This window comes from Lasioglossum baleicum, unplaced genomic scaffold, assembly GCF_051020765.1.
Source record: "Lasioglossum baleicum unplaced genomic scaffold, iyLasBale1 scaffold0021, whole genome shotgun sequence".
Lineage (NCBI taxonomy): Eukaryota > Metazoa > Arthropoda > Insecta > Hymenoptera > Halictidae > Lasioglossum > Lasioglossum baleicum.
Genome location: NW_027469081.1, coordinates 3,325,818 through 3,341,008, shown reverse-complemented (window position 1 = coordinate 3,341,008; position 15,191 = coordinate 3,325,818). Strand labels below are relative to the sequence as shown.

The window sequence follows — 15,191 nt, the reverse complement described above, 5'->3', positions numbered from 1 at the left end:
CAGACAACGCTGGTTCGTTCCGGTAGCAAAAATAACGCGCGCGCGAAACGCATTTCGAACGGAGCCAGCCGATTGGCTGTGTGTCGGCGATGCGTATTTTCGCGTGTAAAATGTAAATGGCGGTGCTCTGTGTTTCTGAGGCCGGCCAGTTTCCCGCTTGTACGTACGTGTGTGCGCGCGAGGAAGATGGGAACAAGGAAAAGAGAGAAAAGGGGGTAGGGGGAGTGAAGAGGGGGGAGGCGAGGAGGAGGAGGAGGATGAGAGATAGAGAAAGAGAGGCGAGCAGGGTTCAAAGAGCCGACAGTGGTTAAAGAGCCTTCTTCCTCTCTCCACCTCGACACGCACAAGTACAAGGCGCAACCTTTCGAGCTACCCAGAAGAGTATCATCCTTCCTGAGTGTCTCGCTTGCTCTCACGAATGGTCGCGGTCGTCCTTTTCTCTCTCGGCACCTGGTTCCCTCTTCTCTCGTTCCGCTGCTGGCAGAGCAAATTTATTTCACGTTCCTGCCTTTTCTGGACCTTTCACAATATTTGGCTGTGCTTTGGCATCCAGCATCGGTCGCGGCGGGCACCGGTCACCAGAAGATACGGCTTTGAGCCCTCGGTGATGGATGGTTCGCTCTCCAGCCCGCCACGAATTGCTGCTTCTACACTCTGTCTCTGTTCGTCTTATCCGGTGTCTGCGCCTCTCGCTCGCTCGCTCCCCGTTGTTGGCTTTTCTTCCCTCCGCAGAGAGGATGCTAGACTGCTGCCGCTGATGGGGCCCAGGGCCGGTCAGTCCTCAGGTGTATAGACGACGCGAGGTCCCTTGTCCGAGGATCCCGAGATACATCTCGTTTCTCGCGTGGTTCCGGATATCGACGGTCTCGGAATGATCTAGCGGAGCGTTCGCTACCTCGCACCTCTCAATAGCTAGCCTTTAAAACCGGTCGATAGTCTGAAGGGGTTAGCGCACGACGGGGTTAGCGATCTTCGGTACCGAGCGGTGTGATGATCATCGGTTTGCCAGTGGTTCGTATCTCTCGTTCGCGAGAGAGAGAGAGAGAGAGAGAGAGAGAGAGATTCACCGGTTTCCACGGTCCGGGCCTCGTGGAAACAGAAGAAAATGAATCCTCGAAGAATGACCCCGGCTGGTTCGGGTATCGCAACAAGCCGTCCCTGGGTCCGTGGACCCGCAGCCCCGCAGACCGTTCCACCGAGTTCGTGCAGGTATATAAATTCTGGTGCTATTATTGGGGTTTGTGCCTTCTCACAGAGCCCTCTGGGGCCCGCGGCGGCCCCTTTGAGCTACTCCTTCTGCCTCTCTCGTCGCGTTCTCCCTTCGTCTCTCTATCCTTCGCTGTTTCTACTCTGTCTTTTCCCCAGGCTCCCTGTCCTCTCTCCATCTCGACCTTATCCTACCACACTACTCCCCTTCCCCTCGTACCCTCATCCTCCTCCTCATCCTCATCCGCCTCCACCTCTCGCTCACCCTTTAGCTCCTCCGCCCTCCTCCTCCTTCTACGTCCCATTCTCCACCTTACCGGCGATCCTACACCGCCCCTGACTTGTTTGTTTTCCCTCGCGTCGTCTTCCGTTTGCTAAACGCACCTTAAATTACGCGGCCGATGATAAATATTTGAGCCGTCCATTACGCGGAGGGGGCCTCCAGTCGGACCTCTATCCGGCTCCGGCATTACCTCCTCGAGACCCCCGAGACGCGAGCTTCCTCGCCGTACCGTGGATCGTGTTACTTTGAAAAAGGGACACCCGGAGGTGAGCTACTCCGCGATGGTGGATCCCGCGCGATCCCGCGGACCACATCACTCCTTCCAGATACACCGGCGACCCGTCTAGCCGAACTTCATTTACACCAGCTTCTCGCTCAAACTTGCTTCCTCGCGCAATCCTTGCTCGTTGCATTTTTGACAATGTTTATTTCGCACGAAAGATCCGCTGTCTATCATTGATCTAGGACAGACAGTATTCAAATGAAATCTTGTTAATCGTTGAAGAGAGGCAAAGATTGATTCGACGAAAATTGTAATGATTTTTCCACTGACCTAACGGAGATGGAATCCTTTCGATTTTTTCTTTTTTCTTTTGTTTTTATTAAGCTATAAAACCCCACATGGGATTATTAGCAGCATACACATGGCTGTGCATGCTAACATTACATAGATAACTTATAAACTAGATTTAGACAATAGAATGAACATTTTCGAATACAGCACTAATTCGAAAGATATAAACAATGAGACTTAAGAAATGAATGAATATAAAATAGAGGACAAAGAGAGGGTCCGCACAAAAAGGAATCTATTGTATAGGGTGGTAAGAAGCCCTTGTTGCAAAGTTTGCGAATCAGAGCATCTCTATTATTGTCATAGATCGGGCGTTGCCATAACACATGATTATGATCCTGTACCAGACAACCACATGGACAACTTGTGTCATCAGCAAGTTTAATCTTAAAAAGGGAAGCCCTCAGTTGATAGTGTCCAGATCGAAGTCTATTAACCCAGCAAATGAATTCTCTAGGCAGCCTGAGGTAAGCTCCTTTCGATTTTTGTCCAGGATGGTTCTCCGTCACCGCGCAAACTCGGTGATTCGAAGGACGCAGGATCGTCCTCGCCGAGGCGTAAGATTCGGCGTGGACGGGGCACGATCCCTGCGCAGAAACAATGGTTACATTATGGTCCATGCGTAGTACGCAAAAAGAGGGAGAGTTACGGACCAATGGCAGGTATAAACGTCGCTCGTTAACGATGCCGATGCCAGAATCGCTGAAACAGGCCGGTGGGCAATAAAAGATAACGAGTATTCGCGAGCTGTAAACATCCGCGGAACGCTACTCCGGAACATTTCATAATCCTGTTACGAGGCACTTTGACTTTTGTGGCAGCTGCGGTGGCGCGGAGCGGAAATAAAATTCCGCTATCGAGGTGCAAGTAATAGCGCGGCGCGGCGGCGTTGCCATCCCGTGTATAACACCGTCGCCGTCTACGGTGAACGCTTTAAAACGCGAGAAATCTTTCGCTTATCGATTATCGTCCCCTCTTCGATCACGTTTACATGTATGTGTATGTTCTGCCCCCTTACCGACGCTTCCGTTCCTCTTCCATTTCGCCGCGTACCCTCCTTAAGGGCTCGTGCCCAATCCGGTGGCCGAGAAACAGCAATCTTTTTTTTGGCGATTTGTTGGTTTTCTCAGAAACTCCGGGACTTCGATAAGTATTTCTGTGTTTCTTGGGTTTTGGTTCGTTAAGCGAATTATGTACTTCCATTTTGTGGAATTTTTATGGTCGCCGGTGACGACACGCAGACTTGTTAATGGACAACTGCTGGTAATTGTTGCACATTCATATTTTAAAAATTGAATTGACGCGTGGGAATTGTAAAATGTCGTATGAATCCCGATTATGACATACGAGCTGCTGCTATTGTATTGATTTATATGTTTTAACAGTAAAAAAATTAATAACAGATTCTTAGCAGTGTTTTTTTGCGATGATAATCGTGTAATGTTATTGCGATGTCAGAATTATCTGGAACGCGACTGAGATGATTGAGATAGTATAAATTTAGGCGGAATAACAATGTGCTTGAAACATATGTTACCTTCGAGAAACAATAACGGTCAAGAAAAATTTTAACGGTGAATTTTAACTATTTTAGTCAGCGGATGTTTATGCAATTTTCTATGGAATCACGTAAAATCTTATTTTTAACCGACTTCGAAAAAGGAGGTTACTCAATTCGATCTATATGTGCCTTTGGATGGACCAATTGGAACGAAATCTTTTACATCTTGTAGAGTATGTCCCCGGAGTGGTCCCGTGAAACAAAATGTTGCATTTTTTTATTCCTTACGATTTTATTTGCGAAAAATGAATTATTTCATCGATTACTCCGAGATAGATGGACCAGTCAGGATGAAACCTACTGCATTTTGTAGGGTATGTCTCCCGATTGGTCCCTTGAAAACAAATTTTGCATTTTTCCATTCTTTGCGGTTTTTATTGCAAATAACCAATAAGACCGACGGTGTTCTACAAATTCTGCTCGTTCCACTAAAAAGTGCACTAAAAAGTATGAAATAATTTCCATTTAATTGATGTGAATACGCACGAACTTAAATGCAATACAATCTTTCCGCAGGCGGTGCAAAATTGAAAATTTTCGACACTGGAAATTACGAAAATCCTTAAATCCTTCTGCATGCTTTCACATATTAATAATATCTTCTCTTCCCACCTACTGATTTCCAAGTCCATCATATTCCAATGTAATCATAATCAGCAACATCTGTCATTTGGAAAATTTTTAATTTTTGCGCCGCCTCCGAAAAGATTGTATTGTATTTAACACTTTACCTACCGAAAGCCTATTAATAGGATTTTCGATGATTGTGCTGTACCAAAAGGAAGCATAGAAATTCTTTTTTACATTACAATCTTAAATAATACTATTAGATGACGTTATTAACGGTGACTTGTTAGTATATTTTTAGAATAATCACCGGTCGGTAATGTGTTAAGTTCGTGTGTATTCACACCAATTAAATGGAAATTATTTCATACTTTTTAGTGCGTTTTTTCGAAGTCGGTTTAATCTTTTTTCAATGGTGGCAGTCTTTGTAGTTCTGAAATAAAGAAGAACCGTACTAAATTCCGTGAAATTGTACATTCTACCATTTTTCGAACATTTTCAGAATCCATAAATGCATAAATGCGTTCGCAGTCTATTAACAACAACTAGAAGCAACGCCTTTCGAAAATTACTTTCCGAACGACCCAATATATCCGCAACAAAAGTGACTCAACGTTTGCTCATTCCATTCGCACACGTCACCAAAAATCAAAACCATCCCACTCGTTGTAAATTCCCCATTATCAAGAAGAAAGGAATCTTTTGCTTAAGATCGGATTTCTCACGGAATCCGGAGGCCTGGCATTATATACACGGTAAACGGGCGTATGTCAATGATGGAGGGTGGCCGGCGTAGGTGGGACGTTGCCAGACATTCGCGCAAAAGTTGTTTATTATCAGTGAACCGTTTGGTAGGCATACGCGCTCTTGATCCCTTCCTCGTTTCTCCAGAAATCTTTGACTCTCATATCAGTTGATCAGTTGCGTGTGAAGTTCGATCGTGTCGGGAATCTTTTCTGACGGATCATCGGCGATATTCCAGAATCAGCTACACGTTTATCGCGGGTCGATCGAACCGCCGCCTCCGCGATAATATGCTGGATCGATAAACCCCGGCGCTACTTATAAATAAGAATCGGAGCGATTGTAGCGGGCCGATGGGATCAGTTGTATACGCATTCCATCGTCGTTACGTTTTCCCGGAGGATCGAGAGAACGATCGAGCGATTCGTGGAACGATTAAATCCCGGTGGTTCCGGCGCCTGCCCTTTAAAGTTCAACGATGACCGGTCACCATGGGAAAGGAAGGAAACGCGTTGCATGCTGGTCCCGGCGATATCCTCTCTCCGGTGTACATTGTAACATTTAATAAAATCCCGACGCGGCGAAGGAATGCGATAAAAGTGGTAATCGGTCGGTGGGGAGAGGGTAATCGAGCAAAGAAGCGCGCACGCTCGACGAGAGACTTGAAAAAGCAAAATCGTAAAGAAGAGCGAAACTTGACGGCTGCCGAAGTCAAGGTCAGCCCACCCCACGCCAGAGCACAGCATCAGCCTAGGGTACGCCGGGTTTGCTTGGGGGTAGACAGTCATTGAGAATCTTCTCGCAACCGAAGCTTGTCCCGGGATATACTTGGGCGTAAGGATCCACGGAGTAGAAGTTGAACGAGGAAACGATGTTGCGGTCGAAGGAGGACAGACAGCAACAAGGTAAAACGTTGTAACGACGACAACGAAAACGACGAAGAGGAAGAGGGATCAATCGAGGGAGAGAAGAAGGAGGTTTGGGGAGGGGATCGTCGGGAACACGTAAAAGGAAGAGGACAGCGGAGACGTTAAAGAAGAAGCCGATGTGAGGAGACTCGTGGGGAACGTGTGGAAGCGAGCGAGACAGAGAGAAAGAGAGAGGAGAGACGCGGCCCGGTAGAGGTTGATCAAAACCGAATCGAACGAGGAGAAAGCTAAAAGGTTTTCATCCTCTCTCCCTTCGCCCACGTGCTGTCCTCTCGCTTCCACCAACGAGCGGAGGCCCGCGAAGAGTCGCGTTGTACACCTGTCTTCGTTCACCTAGCGCACGCCCCGCCCCGACCAATGGAGTCTCGTCGGGCCCGGTGACGTCAAGGATGTGCACCAAGCAGGGCCCGGCCTGGTGGGAGTAGGGATCGTCCACCACCACGTTCCGGAGGCCGTGAGAGCCCCACGGGGGCTAGCAGCTATAGCTGCAACCAGCGCCAGGCCGGCCGTTGGCCACGTTGCTTGGTGGGGGCAGGAAGAGGGGCACCCTGGACCCGAGCAGGCCAAACCAACGACGACGCCAGGGGTACCCACCGAAACCCGTCACGCATTTCCCACCACTGACTCGTCCGGAAAACGTGCGCCACGGAGCTTCCGGACCGCGCTCGCAATATCGGGTTCAGTCAAGTGAGTCAGGTCCGATCGCGGTGACACCTCTCCTCTCCGCTCTCTCTCTCTCTCACACGAAAACCCGGGGGTCCGCGGACACAAGGTTCGAAGCTCGCGCCGCGACGCGACGCGCCGGTCTCTCCTCGAGTGATCAGAGAAAAAAAAACCGAGGAAAAATACGTTTGTGGATTCGCAACCCCGAAATTAATAATGTAGCAAAATCCCTCTCGGGTTGGATCGAAGAGAATCGTAGCCCCGATGTTTTCCGCGCGGTGGGATTACGAGAGCAGACCGTTCGATAAAGCGTAATCTGTTATCGGTGTATTCGAACGACTCTGATAAGATCGAGGAATAGAGTATAGTACAAGATCGGGGTCACTCTCCGGTTTCGGAGGTTGTTGTTGCTTCCAGTGCGGCGAACGTGTCGGTGCCGGTCGGTTCGTGCACGGTCGATCTACCGACGACCTACTCGAAACACAACAGGTCTCTAGATCCCTGTCTCGATAAGTGATCTTTTCTTTCTCGCGGGTGCCGATCGACTACGACGCAACGACGACGGTCCGAACGGTGATAAGAGTGCGGTGTTGGGGGGGTGTGTGATGCCCTGGTTATGGTTAAGCGTGAGTGAGGTCAGTGGCAAGAGGAGAAGAAGAAGGATTGGCAGCGGCGGTGGTGGCTCTTCAGCGAAATCCTCGTGCTGGTCGTCTTCTTTCGTCTGGTCCGCGTCGTTCTATCAACCGTGGAGGAGCAGGATCGTGACACCATCATCTTCGGCGGCGGTGGTGGCGGTGGTGGTGGTGGTGAATGCTGCTGTAGCAACGTGCACGTGAGAATCACCGTGCAGTGATTGGTACCAAACAGACCAGGGTTCTCCACATTGCCAGAGTCGCGTGATTATGGTGCAGCATCATCGTCGCCACGGCCATCAGGCAAGCCACCACTGCGTCATCAGGAGGCGAGGCAGCTCACCTTCGCTGCTCCAGGTGTTCCTGTTGATCCTCGGCCTCTGGCTGCCGGTGCTGGACAACGGCGGCCTGGTGCTAGCCTGTGGACCAGGCAGAGGCGGTGGCAGGCGACCACCCCTTAGGAAACTAACGCCGTTGGTGTTCAAGCAACATGTACCAAACGTCAGCGAGAACACGTTACCAGCCAGCGGGCTCATCGAGGGCCGTGTGTCTAGGCACGACTCCAGGTTCCGGGATCTTGTGCCCAACTACAACACCGACATCATCTTCAAGGACGAGGAAGGCACCGGAGCCGATCGCCTCATGACACAGGTGAATCTCTTTGACAACGCATTCTATGTAGGTCGTCGCCAGTCGAATCCACCGCGGACACACACTTGTAAGATTGCCTCGCACGGTGTAATCTTCCAAAAATGTGCTCGTAGCTGTCGCTACGAACGGTTCCCGGCGACTTATGGCTTCCCGACGCTAACCGACGTGGACCTGCGATAACCAGTTGCTCGGATTCGTCATTTCTCGCGGGGGTCTGTCTTTCTTTCTCCACGGGTTGATAATATCGTGTGTCAACCTGCGATAGCGACGAGTTCGACTCGTCCTTGGCGAACCGACGGTGAATCATTATGACACGGGGTTTCGTAGTCGCTCTAGCTTGCTTTAGCCCGATGCGACGGTATCCGTAGATCTTACAATTAGTTCGCCGTGTTCCTCCGCGGAGGAATCGTCCAACGAAAGATTGCAGTCAGTGACCTTTACGATTCCGATAATAGTAGCAATGATTCATGCGCGTTGCGATTACGAACGCTAGGGAATAGAGATCGAACGTGTTCGGAGTGTGGTCCTTCGTCTGGGTAAATACACAACCGGTTCGATACGTTTCGAAACTGTAATAACTAGATTGCGGATCTTTATGCAAAATAAACAATGTTGGCATTGATTGTAGAGCACATGAACCTTAAATATTTTTAACGTGTCCACTGTTTTAACCAGTTCACTACGATCGACGTGTACACACGTCGATTGAAATCTCTATTGCGGTGCAATAACAATAACCTTTTCAAGAATTAATTGTTAATCTTATCATCAAATCAAAATGTAATCCTCGCAGACTAAGATCCAGCGGCCCCACCCACAATTTTTATTTGATATTGTGTGGAAAACAATGGTTTTAGGTTGAAAGATAATCCCCTAAAATTTCAAGTCACCAACCCTTCGTACAAGGATGATATGAGGGTAAATACCCTTAACTGTATCATTTTTTTCTGGTTTGTTAATTAAGATATTCAGATAAAACAAGAATGAAAATACTCGAACTCGCCTCCTTCATATCATACATTTTTTATCACCATTGTGATCGAATTATTAAGGGTAGAAAAAAATCGTTTAATTTTTTATGGGAGGGAATTGCAAGCAACCCTTCGAGTGACCACTTCCAAAAGATTCAAGAACAATGTTCTGTCGCTTGTCTAACATATAAAAAAAAGTTTCAAGATGGTCGGATTGGTGGAGCATAGTTAAATATTGAAAAACAAATGAAATTACGTCATTATTATTACGTTTCTTACGACAGAATTAATCATTCTTATCAGGATATTAAGTCTCTTCTTGATCAATTATTTCTTTTTAAACGCGACGCATATCGTATTACATTCTGTTCTTATCTTTCCGAATTTATTGATAAATGAGAATCATATTATACATAGATTTATTCGATCTTGGAAAAAGTGATACAGTTAAGGATATTTACCCTCATATCATCTTTATACGAAGAGTTAGCGACTTAAGATTCCAGGGGTTATCTTTCAACCTAAAACCATTGTTTTCCACACAATATCGATAAAAATTGTGGGTGGTGCCGCTGGACCAATCTTAATCTGCTAGATCTTTGCCCTGCGTTCGAGGTGTATTTTATTTCCACGCTCTCTGTGGGATTTTTAAAACTAAATCCCGTATGTACCCATCAAATCCGCAGTCTAGTAATAACAATCGATGGACAGCAGGCGCGAGCGAATCGTCCAGCGTCTGTTTGATCGGTGACCAGCGGCGATTCGCGATCTCTGACCGATAAAAGGATTAACTCGTCGACTTTATCGTTTAACATACCGTTTATCGTCTCCGGCGTTTATTGGCGCCACCGTTCGCGGCCAGTATCGTTTACGAAAACAGCTGTCAATCGCCTGAAATAGATCTACGACGGTTGTTATCTCGACCAATGATATTTTCACTCGAAACCCGACGAATTAGAATGTTAGGATATGGTGGCCGCGCGTAGGATCCTCGATTCTAAGGAGATTGATTGCGTTTCACGTTTAAAGCGCAGTCTGACGGCGCGCGTTAACTGCAGCGACGCGTGTTATTACTTCAACGCGTGTCACCGTGCTCCGCGGCCGTATGACAAATTAGCTACTGGATGTCGTTAAACGTCGGCCAGGTGATTCACGCGAAATGCTATCCGAACCTCGATAACAACCTCGATCGCTACTGAACAACGCCGGGATCGATACTTGAAACCGGAACACGCGTCGTAGGATTTCATGGGAAACTGTTCTCGGCTGACGATCATTCGTTCCAGCCCCCCCCCCCCATACCCCGAACCTGATCAAACTTTTACTTCGTACCGATGTGACAACGATTGTTACACTGCTTTCTAAGCTTCCGACACGTATTAGAACGTCTTAATCCCCGAACATGTCGTAGAAAAGAAAATTTGTGTTTTTTCTCGTATGGCTACGTTTATTTGAACGTGATCTGCTCATTCAGTCACGTAGTACATTTAATTGATAATGACATTTAACAGCATGTTACATCACTCTCGTACCCGGTTCGCGCGAGTTCCTTTGACACGCTGACAGGGTGATTATAGAAACTGTCGCAACCTAGATAAATGACTGACGAAGAAGATAATTACTCTCGAAAGTATGCCCAATGTCCAACTTTTTCCACTGTCGCACGGAGAATGTCTGTATCCGGATTTTTACGGAAAGAATTTCGCTTGTAAAAAATTTGTCCGGCGGTGTAGAATGATTTCCTAAGAGAACATGCCGCACGAATTCAATCGAACTATCATCGAACTATGGAAAATTTGACGAAGAAGAAAACATTTTTGTCGGCCGAATGTCTAGAAATCGATTACGTCAATCCGGAAATTGCGATTACGTCAACGGGACTATCCCGCAAGAGTGCAATAAGTCCGCGTGGAGTTGTTGATCGTCAAATCGAGAGATTAGAGAGCATTTTCTCGTGGATAAAAGGAGGGAAAACAACGATCGTCTGTCGTCTCGCCACCTGTACCAGTCTATAGTCGTTCAATGTACTCCCCGATGTTTATTCCCTGTCCATAGAGCGTCCATTAGTGCTTTATTCATGCAGTTTTTATCGGTGTTTGCCTTCCACTTGGCGCCTCCGCGAAGCGTGAAACGATTCTCCTAACTCCGGGCCCGTTGTATTCCAATTTGTAAGTCCCACGTTCGTGAGACGCGGCGAACAAAAGGGCTGCGCGCGCGGCGCCGCGCCGCGTCGATCCGCTTCGAAACCGCTTCGAAACCGCGGCGGTTTCCGCTCGTAAACCATCCCCGACCAGTCCTGGGTACATTTCAAATAAAAACCATTCGGAACACTTTTGTTCGTTTCAACAAGACTGTCACTGTAATTGAAAGTTGAATTTAGATTTAAATAGTCTCATGATTGCAAGTAGAAGTTTAGTACTTGAATGGTATTATTTATTGTTGACTATTGGAAATGGTGTTCGTGCCCGAACTCAGCCAGCCGGCAAGCCTCGTGTTTACTCGTGTTTCGCAAACCCGGGGACCCACTGTCTCGCCGAGACGGGGTCCTACGAGGATGGACGTTGAGCCGGCGCCGAATCTATCGCCCTGGGTTTCACTCGTTCAAATATTATCCCAAGATTTGCCGTTTCCGCACGAATAAAGGTCGCCCGCAGCGAGCTAAGTAAATTCTGAACGCGGAATCTGCGACTGTTCCGCTTATCTCTCTCATCGATTCGATTGAGCAGCGTTCGAGGAACGCGTCGTTCAGGCAAAATTTATGGTGGCCGTAAACGCTGTTAGTCTCTGCTGAGAAATAATCTCGGGGTTCTTAAATAGTTCTTCTTCGTCCTGTTTGCTGAAGAAGCGAGACTATTTTTAAACGTGGCCAGAATGCTCGCGTGTAAACGTGTGAGTAGACTGAGAGCGTCGGGATGGTGGTTAAAAAATAAAGTAAACCGGAAGTGTTCTCGTTTAGAAGGTCGTCAAATTTTGTGCGAGAATCTCCGAGGATATTCTATTCTGTAAATGTGAATGGCCGAGTACCATTCACAGTATTGGAATTTTCAGCGGGATTCCATTCTTACTGTGTTTCGTTTTTCCTGCAGAGATGGCATTGCTTCCATGTGTCATTACTAGACAACGGATTTTTATGCAAAATAAAAATTGTCCACCGGAATTGCGACAAACTGAAGTGACATGTAATTGTATTTTCTTTCTCGATATGTTCAACAGGTTGAAAATAATATAACAGTATCTTTAGATTCTACTAATGTTGTTGCTGTTTTAAATTACAACTTCTATTTTAATAATTTTTTACCTGCTTATTTAACATATTGCTTTAACGGCAGTGGTCACTAGCAATGAGGTACAGTTTAGGCTTGGTTGATGGTTGTCTGTCGTATCATTTTATACAGATCGGTTATCTGTCGGAACTGGAGAAGGTTAGGGTAGATTAGAGTTAGGGTGGATTTATAGTCGAGCAGCGAGGTGAGCTGTGCGGTGAAAAAAAAAGAAAAACAAAGAAAATACATATGTACGTTTTCATTAGTCGAAATGTTGTCACGAATGCTGGTTTCTTTTCGCAGCTCCACTATAAATCCACACTTAGGTTGCGCATTCTAGTAGTAAGTGTATTATGGTGATCGGTGTTTTACGTTGTTCGCATAGTGGTACTTCCTGTTTGTTTAGCAGATGTGAATGAATCGCAGTTAACCAATACTCTTCTGCAATCCGCGATCGATTGAAACAACTATAGAAATTGTGGATTGTTAAAAGGCTTATTTTATAAAATCTAGAATGAAGAACAAATTCAACGAATCAACTAGAAAATTCCTCATGGAGTAGAGATGTTAATGTTATTTTTTGTATTTTGAATATACCATAAATGCATCCACTGTCTATTAATCACAGTAGGTGTTTCTAAATGCTTTTAAAATATGTATACAAATTCTAAATGCTTCGGATGCATATTTAATTTGCCTTATAATCTCGAGTCAGACTTGCAATGTACAATAACCATCAGCGAAGACATGTGAATAGAAACAACATAAATGTTCTTCTGTAAATTCACAAGGTTCGAGCGCGCGTGTCCGTTTTACAATAAATATATTCTCGCGTGTATGTAGGAGTAAAACTGAGACTCCGCGAGCGACAGTGACGGTATCCAGATCGTCGTCGGCGCGACACGACGCGACGCGGCGTTTCGTGGCGCATCGCCTCTGCAGGCGTCGATGTCTCCGAAAAGCTCGAGAGCGAAAGGATCCGTCGCTGACTTGCCGGCGCGCTCGTTAACGCCGTGTTTTGCGGGCATGAATCTCGTGTCAGACGAGGATACGGTTCTTCCTCGCGATCGTAAAGCGACGGTACCACGGCCAATTAGCCGGGGCTCACTGACAAATTTAAGTACAACGAATAACGCCGCGCACCGTTCTTGCAACTTTCGACTCTCGCGCGCCGAGCAAAAACCCTCTCTCTCTCTTTCTCATACGCGCGTTCCTCTCGGAGATCGAACGCTCGAAAAGTATTTCGCCGGTTGATTTACGCCCGTCGAATCGTTAGGTATTTGCAATTTAAACACCGTCCGCGAATTACTTTTATTAACGAACAGAAGAGGGCGTTTCCTGAATGGCGTCGGGCATACGTTAACGCTGACGGAAGACCGTTTCGAAAAGCGAGTGATTGGCACTCCTGTTTTTCTGATGCACACGGAATAGCATGAAGAACATAAATATTAAGAAGTTCGTTAAGGGCTCGTTCAGACACGGCGGACAACCTAAGGTACCGGAATTGCGGTAAATATTGCATTGCGGCGCCGCAACTACGGTTCAAACAAACGTGTAGTGGCTAATTGAATCCATTGACTGCGGGACCAACAATCGTATTGGAATAGGATACTGATATGACGCGGCGAACCCTGATAAATGATAAAGGATATTAACGGAACACAGCGGATTGCTTAATTATTAGTAGGGATGGGAGCAAGTTCAATATGTACTCACGAAACCGAGTCAAGTTCGATAACCAAGTTTCATTTCATGGGTTTCGATTACTACTTAAAAGCAATAAAAGTTTCAATGATTATACTTGAAAAGTATTGATTGTATACAAGTAGTTATCGAACCTCGGAATGAGTACTTACAAGTTTCGAAAAAATACTTATAAGTACTTCGATGTTGAAAGTAATCGAAACTTTCACAAGTAGTACTCGAATCTTGGAACTCAAAACTGCATAGTAGGTTTTAAGCACTTTCTTTATTAAATTCGTAACTATGTAAGAATAATATTTCATTTATAATACTTGGTTTTATCCTATTTCTTTTTTTATCCGTGATATTTCCTGCTTTTGAGAAAACTCTTTCTGAAGGTACAGAAGTGGCCATTATACAAAGATAGTCACGTGCAATTTTTGATAAAATGGGGTGCTTGATTGAATTTTCATGCCAAAATAATAACGGGTCTACTTTGCGTTCTAAATATTGTGATTTTAGATAATTTTCCACTTCTAACACAGCAGACGATCAGATAGGTTTCGTATTATTTCTAATTGCTATTTCATTGTCAAAGGATGGCCAAATTGATATTTCGCTATTGTGCCGATTTTCGGACATCTGCGTCTGTGAACTATCACATGTTGTAGATGAATTATCATTATTAATGTAATTAGTGGCTATATCAGTCAAGGCATCCCGTGCTCGAGGGATAGATTCATCTTTAGAAAAAGCTAATGTTTTGAATCGTGGATCCAATAATGCAGTTAACACATACGAATGATTGTTCTCGACATCACCTAGATAATGTTTGATAAAATATATCAGAGTTTTTGTCGCAAAGTACATTCCAAACTACAATCATCGGTAGAAGCATGTAAAATTATGAGACCCCGTTTTCTCTCTCATCTCCACAGCGTGTTTATAAAAAAGAAGTAAACAGACGCCGCACTATGGGCCAAAACGACGAAATCTGTGTCGAAATCAAAGAACTTTCGATAGAAATGAGATAGAGCGATGAAATTTTTTAAAATTAAAGCTGAAACTTTGCAGAATATGAAATAATTATGGAGATTATGGTACGAATGTTTTTTAACCTTGAGAAAATTCGTTAAACTTGCACAATTTCAAGAAAATTCTGGTTTTTTCAATACCACGCGCGGAAAAATTTTTTTTTTAACATGCGTCACATCATTTCCCGTAGATTTTTTCACACTAATTTCAAATCTGGTTTCAAAATACGTTCAAATACTTCATTATGATTATTTTTAATGTGTTTTATATATGAGAATACAATATTCCTTCAAACTAGTGGGTTACCAATTCATTTCAACGAAAAAATGATTTCATAAGTTGTGTTCACGAAAATCGATTTCCTGCCAAATCCTGAGGTCGTATACAAATTTTGAAACCAGATTTGGAATCAGCGTGAAAAAATCTACG

General features: G+C 45.5%; 1 protein-coding gene across 1 annotated transcript in view; it reads left to right on the top strand.

Annotated features, from left to right (window-relative positions):
• The first annotated feature begins 258 nt into the window (after positions 1–258).
• Positions 259–15,191, top strand: part of Hh (hedgehog signaling protein) — an 86,069-nt gene continuing 71,136 nt past the window's right edge. Inside the window, exon 1 of the mRNA XM_076444962.1 lies at positions 259–7,810. Within this exon, the coding sequence (XP_076301077.1) occupies positions 7,430–7,810 (381 nt within the window). The 5' untranslated portion in view covers positions 259–7,429. The remainder of the gene's footprint in view (positions 7,811–15,191) is intronic.